Source organism: Rhamphochromis longiceps, linkage group LG20, assembly GCF_057381845.1.
Source record: "Rhamphochromis longiceps isolate RC_006_pf linkage group LG20, R_longiceps_female_GT1.1, whole genome shotgun sequence".
NCBI lineage: Eukaryota > Metazoa > Chordata > Actinopteri > Cichliformes > Cichlidae > Rhamphochromis > Rhamphochromis longiceps.
The window spans coordinates 8465441-8480406 of NC_140576.1; the positions used below are offsets into that span (position 1 = coordinate 8465441).

General features: G+C 41.3%; 2 protein-coding genes and 1 long non-coding RNA gene across 3 annotated transcripts in view; 1 reads left to right on the forward strand and 2 right to left on the reverse strand.

Annotated features, from left to right (window-relative positions):
- The window catches only part of slc26a6.2 (solute carrier family 26 member 6, tandem duplicate 2), a 35796-nt gene that overhangs the window by 13088 nt on the left and 7742 nt on the right, over nucleotides 1-14966 (reverse strand). Inside the window, exons 3-12 of the mRNA XM_085393196.1 lie at nucleotides 7912-8051; nucleotides 7632-7742; nucleotides 6370-6545; nucleotides 5677-5841; nucleotides 5388-5540; nucleotides 4105-4187; nucleotides 3797-3944; nucleotides 3600-3713; nucleotides 3123-3200; nucleotides 1561-1656 (exon numbers count right to left, since the gene is read on the reverse strand). Coding sequence (XP_085249322.1) covers nucleotides 1561-1656; nucleotides 3123-3200; nucleotides 3600-3713; nucleotides 3797-3944; nucleotides 4105-4187; nucleotides 5388-5540; nucleotides 5677-5841; nucleotides 6370-6545; nucleotides 7632-7742; nucleotides 7912-8051 — 1264 coding nt within the window. The remainder of the gene's footprint in view (nucleotides 1-1560; nucleotides 1657-3122; nucleotides 3201-3599; nucleotides 3714-3796; nucleotides 3945-4104; nucleotides 4188-5387; nucleotides 5541-5676; nucleotides 5842-6369; nucleotides 6546-7631; nucleotides 7743-7911; nucleotides 8052-14966) is intronic.
- LOC146644908 (uncharacterized) lies at nucleotides 9814-11651 on the forward strand. The gene is made up of 2 exons (XM_085394041.1): nucleotides 9814-10303; nucleotides 11194-11651. Exons 1-2 carry the CDS (start codon nucleotides 10044-10046, stop codon nucleotides 11471-11473), a joined length of 540 nt encoding a protein of 179 aa, XP_085250167.1. The 5' UTR covers nucleotides 9814-10043; the 3' UTR covers nucleotides 11474-11651.
- On the reverse strand, nucleotides 11803-13405 carry LOC146644909 (uncharacterized). Its single transcript, XR_014909083.1, has 2 exons — nucleotides 12901-13405; nucleotides 11803-12067 (listed from the first exon to the last, which is right to left on the reverse strand). It is a non-coding gene; the product is annotated as an uncharacterized LOC146644909 (long non-coding RNA).

Here is a 14966-nt window from a genome sequence, read left to right on the forward strand (position 1 = left end):
GCTTCTTACGGAGCCACTCCTTTGTTGCCCGGGCGGTGTGTTTTGGATCATTGTCATGTTGGAAGACCCAGCCTCGTTTCATCTTCAAAGTTCTCACTGATGGAAGGAGGTTTTGGCTCAAAATCTCACGATACATGGCCCCATTCATTCTGTCCTTAACACGGATCAGTCGTCCTGTCCCCTTGGCAGAAAAACAGCCCCATAGCATGATGTTTCCACCCCCATGCTTCACAGTAGGTATGGTGTTCTTGGGATGCAACTCAGTATTCTTCTTCCTCCAAACACGACGAGTTGAGTTTATACCAAAAAGTTCTACTTTGGTTTCATCTGACCACATGACATTCTCCCAATCCTCTGCTGTATCATCCATGTGCTCTCTGGCAAACTTCAGACGGGCCTGGACATGCACTGGCTTCAGCAGCGGAACACGTCTGGCACTGCGGGATTTGATTCCCTGCCGTTGTAGTGTGTTACTGATGGTGACCTTTGTTACTTTGGTCCCAGCTCTCTGCAGGTCATTCACCAGGTCCCCCCGTGTGGTTCTGGGATCTTTGCTCACCGTTCTCATGATCATTTTGACCCCACGGGATGAGATCTTGCGTGGAGCCCCAGATCGAGGGAGATTATCAGTGGTCTTGTATGTCTTCCATTTTCTGATGATTGCTCCTACAGTTGATTTTTTCACACCAAGCTGCTTGCCTATTGTAGATTCACTCTTCCCAGTCTGGTGCAGGTCTACAATACTCTTCCTGGTGTCCTTCGAAAGCTCTTTGGTCTTGGCCATGGCGGAGTTTGGAGTCTGACTGTTTGAGGCTGTGGACAGGTGTCTTTTATACAGATGATGAGTTCAAACAGGTGCCATTCATACAGGTAACGAGTGGGGGACAGAAAAGCTTCTTGCAGAAGACGTTACAGGTCTGTGAGAGCCAGAGATTTTCCTTGTTTGAGGTGACCAAATACTTATTTTCCACCCTAATTTACGAATAAATTCTTTACAAATCCTACCATGTGAATTCATGGATTTTTTTTTCACATTCTGTCTCTCACAGTTGAAGTGTACCTCTGGTGCAAATTACTGACCTCTGTCATCATTTTAAGTGGGGGAACTTGCACAATCGGTGGCTGACTAAATACTTTTTTGCCCCACTGTACATAAACGTTCCACAGCGAATGGGGGACTATTGTGAGGAAGCAAACATATGATTGTTATTAGCAGGTCACATGTTGTACATGTACACATGTTGGCAGAAAACTGTCATTAATTTTATGGGCATTATTTGCTTAACACTTTTTTTTTTTTTTTTTTTTTTAGCTAATTCCAAGGAAATTAGTTGAAACATATGAAGCCAGGATTATTTCTTATATGGAGTTGCTCATCCAGGTAGTTTGTATTCCAAATCATTTCTATAAAATGGCACTGTGAAGCAGGATAGTACTTAATCTAAAAGTCAGCAGGTAAGGAAGATATGCAGTATATGCAGTACAAGATATGCTATGTTAACACAGTAAAATACCTTTGCTGCATTAACCACTTCCTTGTGGCCTTTTTAGTGCACTCACCATATCCACTCTGTTGGTTTTCCACAAAGCAGGGATGTCCAAGAACTGCTTCATCATGCTATGGAGGTTGACATGGATGATGGCAGCCAAGACCGCCTGCAAAATCAGGGAAACGGTTTAAGTGGAAACGTTTCTCGAAACAGTCGGAACGAGTTTCATTAGCCTCTCACTGAAGTACTGTTTAATAGCAGTTATTACATCATGCTCAGTCCATGTTTGGGCTTAAAAAAACTATTTTCTAAAAGTAGCTGATAACTTTAGCCTGAGGCAGAAGAAATACCTGTTTGTGCATTTTGACAACATAACCTCAGCTGTTGTTTTTTACCTAAGGCTAAGAGATTAGCATGCGTATGCTTATGATTGCGCGCGCGCACACACACACACACACACACACACACACACACACACACACACACACACACACACACACACACACACACACACACACACACACACACAAAACCCCGTTCAGCTATCTTAGTGAGGACCTTCATTGACATAATGGTTTCCCTAGCCCCTTACCCTAACCATTAAAAATGAATGCCTAACCCTTACCCTAAACCTAACCATAACCTAATTATAACCCTGACACTAAAACCACATTTTCAGAATCAGAATCAGAATACTTTATTGATCCCTGGGGGAAATTATTTTTGTTACAGTGCTCCATTTTAAACCAACATTAAGACAAGACAGACAATACGCTAACTAAGAATAGTACAATATATACATATATATACATACATACATACATACATAAGTCACTTATAAATAAATAGTTGGAAAAGAAACATGTGTAGCTGTAGCAGCAAACAGTGTGTTAAGTGGATGCGTTGTACAGGGAGATGGCCACAGGCAGGAATGATTTCCTGTGTCGTTCAGTGGTGCTTTTCGGTAATCTCAGTCTCTCACTGAACGAGCTCCTGTGACTGACCAACATGTCATGGAGTGGGTGGGAGGTGTTATCCAACATTGTCTTTATCTTGGACAGCATCCGCCTCTCCGACACCACCTTGAGGGAGTCCAGCTCCATCCCCACAACATTGCTGGCCTTACGGATCAGTTTATTAAGTCTGTTGGCATCTGCGACCCTCAGCCTGCTCCCCCAGCATGCAACAGCATAGAGGATCGCACTGGCCACCACAGACTCATAGAAAATCCTCAGCATTTTCTGGCAGATGTTGAAGGACCTCAGTCGCCTCAAAAAATAGAGACGACTCTGGCCCTTCCTGTAAAGTGCTGTGGTGTTTTTAGCCCAGTCCAGTTTATTGTCAATGTGTACTCCAAGGTATTTATAGTCCTCCACAATGTCAACACTGACCCCCTGGATTGAAACAGGGGTCAAGTGTTTCCTGGTCTTCCTGAAGTCCACGATCAGTTCCTTGGTCTTTGCCACGTTGAGCTGCGTTTTGAGCCTCAAAAAGGCCTTCAAACTTGTGAGGACCGGTGAGTGTGTCCTTACAAGTGACTGTTGGTTCTCACAAGTATAGTAGAATGCAGATTTCGGTCCTCACAAGGATAGTTAGACAGGAACACACACACACACACGCACACACATCTACCTTGGGCAGATCTTCAAAGAGTGATCCAATCCACAATGTGATAAAAAGGATCACTACTGCTGACAGAGCCCCAGCAACCTGGAGCGAAGAGGCAGGGAAATATGCACACAGTGAATGGCAGTGAGATCGGCGAAACAGTTGCTTGATGTCAGGATCATTAGTTTGAATATGATTATAAAGCGAACTCACATCGATTGAACCCTCTCCTCTCCTCGATAGCCCATGGCTGATTAATGGTGTTGTCAGACTAAATCAGTTTAGCCTTTCAGTAAATTTGTACTTGTGTAGGTGGAGTTTGATGATGTGAAAAAAAATCAATTCCCTAAGTGTTTTTTAATCATGCACTGTATCAGAGTAACGTTAATTATGATGTGTGGTTCATTGCATTTAACTGCTGGTTAGGGTGTATTCTTTAACATGGATACTAGGAATGATAGGTGAGAAAACAAGAGAAAGTTTTTTGAAGTCTCTACTGACCTGAGTTTTGCCCCCTGCACTTTCCTGAACCATAGTGCGAGACATGGAGCAGCTGACAGTAAAACACTGAAAAATTCCTCCAATGGAGTTACTCAGACCCAGAGCAACTAGTTCCTAAAACATGAAACACACTTTTTATTTACAGTCGGTGTACTAAAGTATCGCTTCATGTTTGTGTCCACCTATAATCATCCTACCTGGTTGCTGTCAACCTTGTATCCATATTTTAGGGCAAAGATTCGTCCCAGAGAGATGGCAATGCCGTAGCCAACCACAGACAGAGCAAAGCCATCACCGATCACTTGACCAAAGACAGAGGTGTCTGGGAAAACAGGTGGCTGGAGACTGATATACAGGAAGAGACAAGAGTGAAGAAAAGCTTTACTTTTCATAGTGACTGTCACTTTTCAAGTGACAGATGTGTGTGTGTGTGTGTGTGTGTGTGTGTGTGTGTGTGTGTGTGTGTGTGTGTGTGTGTGTGTGTGTGTGTGTGTTTGTTTCTCACCCTGAGGGAATAACTCCCACTACATCCACTCCATATTCCTGCTGCAGGTAAAATTGCCATGAGATAACTGTAGCTATAACGATCTGGAAATAAAATAATAGTGATTTTCAGGGTACACATTCTGTATGGTGCAGTACAAAGTCTTGAACAATACTCAGTTTCTGTATATTTTACTTGGAAAATAAGAATTAAGTGTAGCGATTTATTGTAAGGTGCAAACAAAAATCTAATCAGTACAATTCTTACAAACTTGAGGGTCGCTATTTTAATATTCATTTTCATTTTTTTGAAATTTTCAAGTAGTTTTGAGGAATAGTTCTCCAGGCTTCTTTGGATGTTTCTGCCTTTTATTCCTTTCGAGTCAAAATGATGCTACACTGCTTCAATAATATCGAGGTCTGGGATATTGTTCTCTTGTATGTATGCTTTTCCCACATTGGGAGTGTGTTTGCAATCATTGCCATGCTGAAAAATGAAGTTGTTGTCAATCAGATGCTTTCCAGGTGGTATTGCATGGTGCATCAAACTCTGATGGTACTTTTCCGTGGTCATAAATCCATAAATTTATGACCGCCAACACCACTGGCTGAAATGCTGCCCCAAACCATGAGAGAGCCACCCCGTGTTTTACAGCTGGACTGTAGATGCTGTTGTCATCTTGACAACAGAATTTTCAAATTTGGATTACTAATTCATAAGACCTGCAGTTGCTGACTTTTAGTCCAGTTCTTGTATAAATCGGCTTCTTGACAGCCACTCTTCCACTGAGACTGTTAATGATGAGGCTTCAGTGAGCAGTAGAGGTCAGATGCATCTGTCAGCTCTTTGCTGACATTTGTGTATGTGACACATATTGAAAATGCATTTTTGTTGTTGTTGAGCCAACCATATAAATAACATATATACTTTATTGATCCCCATGGGGAAATTCCTCTCTGCATTTAACCCATTCACTCAGTGAAGCAGTGGGCAGGGAAGGTACCTTGCTTAGGGGTACTTCAGGGTACCAAATAGGTGCACCACTGGCCAATGATTCATAGGTTGGTGTTAAATGGGTTAACAAACAAAACACAATTCTGTGAAATGGTCGGGTACAAAGACCAGATTGAAAATGAGAGAAAAAACAGCCAGTGTTTAAAAAAAACTAACAAAAAACCTTGACCTTGAGAAAGACTAGAGAACTATTGTTGAAGACATGTTTGGCTCATTGGAAGTAATATAGAAAGATATAAAGTGTGACTCAAGACTTTTGCACAGTACTGTTTGTATTCTTGCATACTTACAGCAATCAGCTCCACAGGTATAGGAACGGGTATTTTCTTGCCCAAAAATGCATTGAGCTCCTTAGCAGCGATAAGGCCGAGTATGGTAATAACACTGGTCACAAGAGTGCCGATGTTTGACTGCGGGAGGAGATAGCATATCTCCAATACAGTCTAGGAAGACAGGAGCAAGAAAATGACTGCTAAAATAGGTGAATAATTGAATGGATCTAAAATACAAAACATTAAAAAAAACGTACATAAAATTGCCAGCAAGAGCACTAAATGGTTAAGTTAATGTAATTCTTACATATATCAGGGATAAAGGTCCATTATGTCTCACAGGGTTAACGCCAAAGGTGTATTTGAGCTGAGACACGATGACATGGATAGCAGCTCCTGTGGTATAACCTCGGACCAGTGGCTCAGACAAGTAGGTTACCACAAAACCAAACTGGACCAGACCGAGTAGAATCTACACACACATCACATGAATCAGCAGAGATTAACATGCAGTAGCTGCAAAAGTGAATGCTCAGATCACTCATTTGCATTTCACATTCACGACACAGGAGCTGTGCAAATTATTAGAAATGCAAAAAGATAGTGTTTAAAATTAATGAAATAGATTAAATTGACCCTTTTAGCCGTTGGACTCAAAAACATCATCAGTTTCCAGGCTGAAGTTCCCAGAGTCCCTGCAGGCTCATGCAGTGAGAAGCTTCTTTTCATTCTTTTGAAGTAATCAATAACGTATTGAAACTGAAGTCTAAAAGCATTTGCTGTCAGGCAGATGGGCCTCAAAGAGCTATGTAAGCTTATTAGCATTTGCACAGCATTTTACTTTATTCACTAATGTTTGAGCAGCAGCTGCCTGTTGATGGTGACAAGATATTTCCATTTGTTCAAAAGAAACGTCCAAACTCAGTGAGACAAGTGCCCATTTATGGCTCCAAAATTTACGAATGCAGGGTGGAAATTTTGAGTGATTTCAAATATTTACTTGAAATAACCCAGATACAAATGTGACAGCTGCAGCCACTCGGACCCTTTCGTCATCACGGGCAACTGTGTCAATTATACTGGTGTTGGTCACATTGTCCCATGTCATAAACTTTGAGTCTGGGGCCAGTCGCTCAGTCACTCCTCCTATCATCACGCTCATCACTGCATATGTTCCTAAAAAACAGAGATAGAAAATGATTTCTATTAGGCGGCGTTATGAAAACATAGTGGAGCAACATGTTATTCCACTGATTAATAATTTTATTATTACAGATTTTTTTTTATTTTACTGATTTATTTCAGCCTGGAAACTGATGGGTCCTTCACAAACATGAAGTCATTTGGACTTTGCTCTGAGGGAATCATATCACTAGGGTATAAAGTCTCCATTCGTTCTGATTAATGTTACTTCGCTTCCAAGTTGTTTCCTTTTTGATTAGCCAGTTTAAAAGGCAACTTTTCCAAGTGTCTTTTAATGTCATCTAGTGATTTAGGAAATAAATATTATATACAAATATTATATAATTACAAAAACTTTTATTTTAGACAAGTGTTGATGTGTCTCTACAAGAACGTCTTACTGAATATTTTCTAATATGTCTACAAATGCGCATGTAAGCAAACCTTTAGACTTTAAAATATATAAATCAGACATTTTCTAGCCTTAAAGCTGGCCAACATAATAAACTTGTAAAACTACGGCACTCTTCATAGTGGTTGTTGAATGTAGTTGTCACACGTTTCCAGGTAATTATCACACAACATTAAAAATAATGCTGAGTAGTGTTAAACCTTTAAACACTAAAGAATGCTGGGGATTTACGATGGAATTAATTTCACCTTTTTATTTGTTAAATATAAAAGAAATCACCTAATATCACCTTTTTAATTTGGGGTCACCATCTCGTCAACTTTGCTACTAATGTCAGCATATGAAAATTCAAAGGTGTAAAGGTTACCATTTTATTGATATCAGGTCATCATTAATATTTTAATTATTAATATACCAAAGTACTATTACTCTTCATCTTTTTCTCTCATAGACATACGTTTGTATAAGTATGAATAAGTATTATTGCCATCACTTTCTGTTGTGATACACACATTTCAAGGTAATATTACTCATATATAACCACTATTGAGGCAAGATATTTACTTGTATGTTAATTTGTAATTAATAGTAGTAACTATCTGTTGCCACATTATTACTAGTTTAATACCAAGCTGTAATAGAACACGCAACCATAAACTATTACATACCCACTGAGATGTGTTTGGATGTGCCAAAGATGAAGTAGATAAGGACTGGGTAGAAGGATGAGTACAAGCCAAATACTGGAGGAACAGATGCCAGCAAGGCATAGGCCATACCTGCAGTGATAGGAACAGAGGATTTTCTACACTTTTTATAATAAATAAAGAAACATTTTATTATTTCAACAATGGAGAAGAAACATTTTTGACCGCAGTTTATGATAAACAAATTAGAACATTATATCTATATCTAGCTCTCCTACTATCTCTTGAACTTTCATCTCACCCTGTGGCAGCTGCATGATGCCCACACTTATCCCAGAAATCAGGTCACCCAAGGCATTTTCTCTGATGGGGTAACGGGGAAGCCATGACAAAATAGGAACAGTACCCAGCAGGCAGCTCTTCATCTGGTGGCCAGAACACCTGATGTGTTTTGTGTCAGCAGAGGGTAAAAATAGATGCAGAAAGTGATATTTAAAAGAAAATACTTCAGGGATAAGCTTTTTTATTAATCATGAAGTTGATGCCAAACCACTTCTGATGTCTCCAGCTTTTTTACTGAACTACTGAAAAAGTTAATAAGTAAGACGAAAACCAGCCACTACGTGCTTTACAGAGGCATTCAAAATGAGCACACCTAAATCAAGTAAAACCACACAAAACACAGAGACATTACCCAAGTGCCTGTCTGAAAAGATGTGTTTTCAGATGTTGTATGCCACAGAGTCAAGGGTGAGAATAGAGCGATATAAGCTGTTCCACAATTTTGTCGCAAAGGTTTGCAATCCCCCTTAGTTTTCAGACGGGTACGTCGAATCACCAGAAGACCTCTATCTGCTGACCTAAGGATCCGGTTTGGAGAATAGGAGTGGAATAGACTGATGTGGGGGAGCTTTAACTCTTAAGGCCATAAGAATCAAGATTTTTAACTTTTTTTTTAACTTTTTTTTAAAACTTTAAAATATCTTAACCTAAGTGTAGACCAGTGCAGACGCTTTAACAAAAGTGTGAAGTGAGACTCATACCTCAATATGGCTTTTGCATGCAATAATTAGATAGAGCAAGACTTAACACTTTTCTTTGAGTTTGATTTGGTTTATGTGATCAAGAGCTATGAATTCAATCTATAATTGCAGTTCCTAGGATAGCCACTTGAGGCTGGTCCCAAAAGTGAGCCATCGCCCTTTCTACACAGTCTGACAGCCACATGAAGTTAAAGACTTTACAGCAGATATATGCATGTGTACAGCCAGCTTGTGGTCTTTAGAAATAAATTTTTTTGGCATAATACCTGTGGTGATGCTGATGTTACTCGTCTATATACTTTTTTTTTGTTCAGTTCATTGATCTCATCGTTTCTATGATCAACTGTAAAACTGGAGTATGTCTGCTGATATTGTAACCCTGGTAAGATTTACAGCAATCAGAAGTACAGGGTTCTTTGAATGCATCGTAGTCCTTGTCTGATAGTTTAATTTCTGGGCTTGCCCTGAAGGCACCATCTGCGGCTCCGTGCACGTGAAGGTGTGGTGTAGAGGAAAAAGGACGGCAAGGAAAAACTCCATGCTGCCGCGGAGCACGGTTTTTTCCAGTTGAAAGAGAAAGAGGTTTAATTAACATTTGTGAGAGAGCTGTCGTTAGCGGTGAACCACAGACGGGTACCTACCTGAAAGGAGTCGGAGTATTTCTTCGAACTTTTTTGAACTATTCTGGTGAGTTAGCCTAGCTCACTTAGCACCGCTATTGCAGTTCAATGCACTGGAAAAAATAACTAACTAGTCAGAATAGTAGTAAATGTGTTTAATGATGTTTAAGATGTGTTTTCATAGTATTGCAATGTTGTGACAGTTTTGTTTATTATGAGTGTCTAATGTTTTTACTTTCTTGGGCCTGCTAGTTCAGCCGCGGCCAGCTAAGTGGTTATGCGCAGTTCACGTGCAATAGCTGTGCTGTTACTGTAACTGCGGGTGATGCACAGTAATACCGGTGTATTTACTTTTAATGTGTCACAAGATGCAAATTTATTTTAATATTTCAAAAGAACCAAGGACATTAGGAACAAGGACATTTAAGGAATGTGGACATCTAACATTCTGCATATTTGTGTGCAGACTGGTTTTTTTTTGAGGTACAGTTCCATGGGTGCCAAGTGAGGAGCTGGTATCGTGGGTCTAACGGTGTGTTCACACCGAACGCGATGGACGCGAATAAAACGCCCCAAACGCCCCTAATTTGACGCGTGTACATTCGCGTCTCAACGCGTGTCCAAGAAAAATCCATCGCGCGTCAAAATATGATATTTTGACGCGCGTGAACCGGAAATGTGGGAGGAATGTGGGAGGGAGTTGTGCCAGACCTGGTTTTGCAAGATGGCAGCTATCGAGCTAGCGCTTGAAGAGAGAGTCTCCCTTCTCTATGTACTGTGGAGAGCAGAGCAGCAGCGTAAAAGACGTTCTCGCCATACCTGGGTCCATCAGGTCCTCCAGAGGCATGAGCAGTTTGGTGAGTTTCACCACTTGCTCCAGGAGCTGCGCCTGGATGACGGCCGATTCCAGCGCTATCACCGTCGGCCAGTTTGAGGACCTGCTTTCCCTCGTCGGTCCCAGCATTGCCCGCCTAGACACCAACTACAGACGCTCAATCCCACCTGCAGAGCGCCTGTCCGTCTGCCTGAGGTTAGTAAAACTATTTAATACGGTAGTCCTTTATTGATATCTGTGCTAATATGCTAATCCATCCAGTTATACACTGCTAACATGGATGTGCTATGCTAACAGTGAATGCTGTCGGTGTTTACTGAAAGCAAACTGTGGTACAGAGACGACTCTTTATAATATTTCTAGTGATACTCAGAAGGTCTCATCAAGTCCCGATTTAATTCGATTTATGCTGTTATCAGTGTTTGAATGATAGCATGGCTGTGGTGTCACATCAATGTATGCGCTCGGTGTTTGCTGATATCAAACTGTAGCATTAGGACCACTGAGTTAACCTTTGTAGTGATACTCACTCCTTTTTATTTAGACCTGGTTTAATTCTGGGATAGTTGAATATTTGTATATAATCCCTGCAGCTGTCAGACTCTATAGCAGGGGTCACAGCCTTTATTAAAACAGAGTTAGATAAAACTGTGAACAGTTTGGTTCATCTCTAGTTACATGGTTCTATCTTGATAAGCTATGTCTTATCACAGATTAATTTTTCAAAAATATTAATGATTTAAGCAAGGAAAGGGCTACATGTCAACACACAACTCTTTATTTCTATTAATGTTTTACTTCATTCCTACCTGATTGACATGTTTAGGTATTATGAGTGATTGGCTCACTGTAGTTGTGAAAGTTGCTACCAATCAAATTATGATATGTTAAAGTTAAAACAAAACACAACTGTTTTAGATATTATCTAATATACATTTTGTAATTATCCTTATAATTACAAAAGGTTTTATGTAAGATTCATGTTTTGTGATTTAAATCTGACATCACAAAAGTATTTTGGAATTTGAATAATGTATTTTGTAACTGCAGTACACATAATACTAATTTTGAACAATTTTGTCCAGGTTCCTTGTCACCGGGGACTCCTTCAGGACCATCGCGTTCAGTTTCAGAGTCGGTGTGTCCACGGTGAGCCAGATCACCCCCCAGGCAGCGACGTCCATCTGGGACTGTCTAGTGGACGACTTCATGGCTGTGCCTTCACCTGGAGACTGGCGCTCCATCACAGAGGGATTCCAGGAGCGCTGGAACTTTCCTCTGTGCTGTGCAGCTCTGGATGGGAAGCACATCCAGACAAAGGCACCCATATATCATATAGGAGACACACACATTGATATACACTAAATATTCATTTCATTTCTTTTTTGTGGTGCCCAAATTGATGCACCTGCTTGATTTTGTTTAAACAATTATTGCACACTTTCTGTAAATCCAGTAAACTTCTTTTCACTTCTCAAATATCACTGTGTGTGTCTCCTGTATGATATTTAACTGACATTTTTTATTGTAACAACCAACGATTTATACAGGAAAATAATGTCTATTAACAAGGTTGCCCAAACTTCTGCATCCCACTGTATCAGTATATTTTGTCATTAGTATAATATGAAATAAAGTCTACATGTGTCAAGTCGTGTGCCAACATTTGCTGTGTAGTAGAACTGAGACATTAGTCATTATAAACATTTATTTAAAATAATATTAAAAGTCTCAAACAGAAAAACATTAAACATAAATATATAAAATATAAGAATTTACAGAGAGACAGGAATAAAAAGGACCAGCTGCTCTCCAGAGCAGGAACAAGGCTGAGGAGGAAATGCTCCATTGGAGACTGGTGTGGCCTCTTCAGGGACTCCAGGATGGCCAGCTCCACCGCCGATGGACCGTCCTGGGACCCGTCCCTCATCTGCCTCGGAGCCGTCCTCCTCTGTGGGCCTGTAAAACAGCACAAAACACAAAGAAATGAGAAGGCTGCTACTAGATTTTAATTTCAACATTGAAAAAAAAAAAACAATAACAGGATATAATCAGATTGGTTGTAGATATTTAGTAAAGGTGATCACAAGGGAATCCCACCGACTAAAAAGGTATCAGTGCTTGCTGTACATATCTGTGGGTGCAGCAGCAGGAGCTCAGGGACTGGGGATGCTCTGCTGCAGAATCAGTTGGTTCTATCAATACAGTATTAAATGTTAACAGGTTGGATATAATAATCGTAGAGTAGACAGTGGTCCCTCATTTATTGCAGGGGTTCTCAGAATAACTAGCCCCTGGTCACAGTTCTCACAATTGATTCTCAAAGTGCAAACCTTTGTAGATTGCAAAACGTAAAAGTATTATTATGCCGCGGTTTGTCTTCATCTGCCCGCCACTTTCGTGCGCCTTTTTCCCTCACGGTGCAGGTGTCTATTTCCGAATGAGGCTCATAGTTATGGGTGTTTTTGTGCTGTTTTTTCTATTGGACGCGATGGTTATCAAAACCAAACGTGATAAATTTGGCAAGCGCAGGAGATTTGTCAATCAGGCTGCAGAATGCAATGCTGTACTGTGCAATAAAAAATCAGCGAAAAAGCAAAGCAGTGACGGATGAACAGCGGGACCACTGTGTGCTGTTTATTAATAAACAATAAAATATATTCCTAAATGATAACATGCATAAAAGCAGAACGGTATTTGTACGTCAGTGGGAAAATAGCGGTGGCTTGCTAGCTTTTGTGCGGCTTCCCCGGGTCAGTGAAAACTTTCAAAAGAGAAATGAATGAACTTACCAGGTTGCCCGATCTCTTCACATATCTTCCTCCAAGCTCGGTCCTTTTTATTCCTGTCTCGGTACTGAAAGCAGCTGGTGTTGTACAGCTCCGAGTTGTTTGCTACCGCATTGATTAGCCTTCCCCTCCATTGAAGTATGAAAGGCTTTGGCTGGATCTGCCCCTTTGACCTAGGTAACAGCCACGTCACCAGGCTCCTGATTGGTTGTCGCGGCGCGATTTGACGCTGGAGTTCAGATTTTTCCAACTCGAACGGTAGACGCGAAACGCGCGTATGCACAAAGTGCAACACAAAAACTCACGCGCGTGGTTTTATTCGCGCGTCAAACGCGCCAGACGCGCTACACTGACGCGCGTTTCACGCGTTTTGGCGTTTTCGCGACGCAAATCTGCTTCCGAATTTTCGCGGGACCCGCAATCGCGCGTCATCGCGCCTTTCCATTGACTTTACATGTAAACCTGACGCTCTATTCGCGTCCATCGCGTTCGGTGTGAACACACCGTAAGACACTGTTGCTGCTGTGGAGGCCTTCTCTGTGTCAGGACGCCGACACGTTGATGCCTGCCGTACCAGGAGGGCGGTAGGGAAAAAAACAAAAGGAAGCCCACCTGAGAGATACCTTATCATTTTCTTTGCTACTTTTTCTCCGCCTGAGATTCAGGTCGTTTTCAGTTCTTAACCCAGGACAGTGGGTAACTGAATAAACTGACACCATAAGGAACTGGACACTCACGTGCTATTTTCTTTTCTTTTTCCTTTTCTTTGGGGTGTTGAAATATTGTGTTTCTTGTCTTACATCTATTTTGATTGTTTCAATTATTTTTGTGATGCATTTGAGATGGTTACTGCATTTGAAGATATCCCTACATTGAGGATGAGCAAAGGGAACTGATCCAAAAGGAAATATATAAAGCAAACTTTGTTTCATAAACCTGTGGTCGTGCGTGTTATGTGGGTTGGAAGTCTCATTGCTCTTACAGAGTTGCTACCGCCAATCTCCTTCCCAAACCTAGATTCGGATATTGTAGACATTGCACTTGGGCGAGCAGTATAGATCATCTCTTTATAGATAGAGGGACACACGTCCAGGTTACATAAAAAGTGGCGAGCCAGCCAGGAGATTGGTTAATAGTAGCTTTCTGATCTTCCACCCCACACTACGCACGTTTGAGATTTTTGAGATTTGTTCCACTGAGTCAGGTATGGATATTTGCAATCGTTTTGAGGTTAATGGTCAAAACTCCCTGTATGTAACAGGTATAGGACCAGAATACACAGATGAGGAAATAACTGCTGTGTTCAAAGTTAATGGAGATATTTCTAAATTAGTGAGGATCCCTGACGAATCAGGACAACCAGAGGGTAGAGCCCTGGTCCAGTATGCATCTGACAGGTCTATCTCTAGAATCGACCCCATTACTTTGGGTACCGTACCAAGTCCAAAGGACCCAGCTGTGATGTGGTTTGCGAGGACCATTAGAGATGTTTGTCAGGAAGTGGTGGGGAGGGAGATAGCTTGCAGATACCTGGACGAACTAAAGTCTGTCGCAGGCAGTGGCAGGAAAGGTTTCTTGAATGTGCTTCAGGAGGAACTGCATGGGAACCAGGGCACATCACATGACGTACACAGTAATGCTACACAGCCCTATGCAGCTCAAAATGCTAACACACCTAATAATGATCAAAATGAGCCTGCAGAGCCCACACATGTTTATAGTGCATCTGCTAGTTTACCAACGAGCCCAGTCCACATCAGTGAGGATGTTTTTAACCCCCCCCAGATCCAGAGAGTGATTGTGGAGCATGTCATCCGAAGTGAGTCCACCACTTCACCATCCCCACAAATAAGGTTGCGCACCTTCTCTGGGCGGATGCCAAGGCCAAACGGTGAGGTGGACTACGAAACATGGCACACCCAAGTTGATCTTCTCCTTAACGATCCTTCCTTGAATGATGCTCACAAGGTGAGAAGGATTCTTGAGAGCTTGCTGAGTCCAGCAGCTGATGTTGTGAAGCCTCTTGGCATCTCTTCACCACCAAGTGTCTACATCACTCAACTTGATTC

Coding starts and splice junctions, on each gene's coding strand:
- LOC146644908 (XM_085394041.1), top strand. CDS start 10,044: ATGTACTGTGGAGAGCAGAGCAGCAGCGTAAAAGACGTTCTCGCCATA. Junction 10,304..11,193: donor CGCCTGTCCGTCTGCCTGAG/GTTAGTAAAACT, acceptor AATTTTGTCCAG/GTTCCTTGTCACCGGGGACT.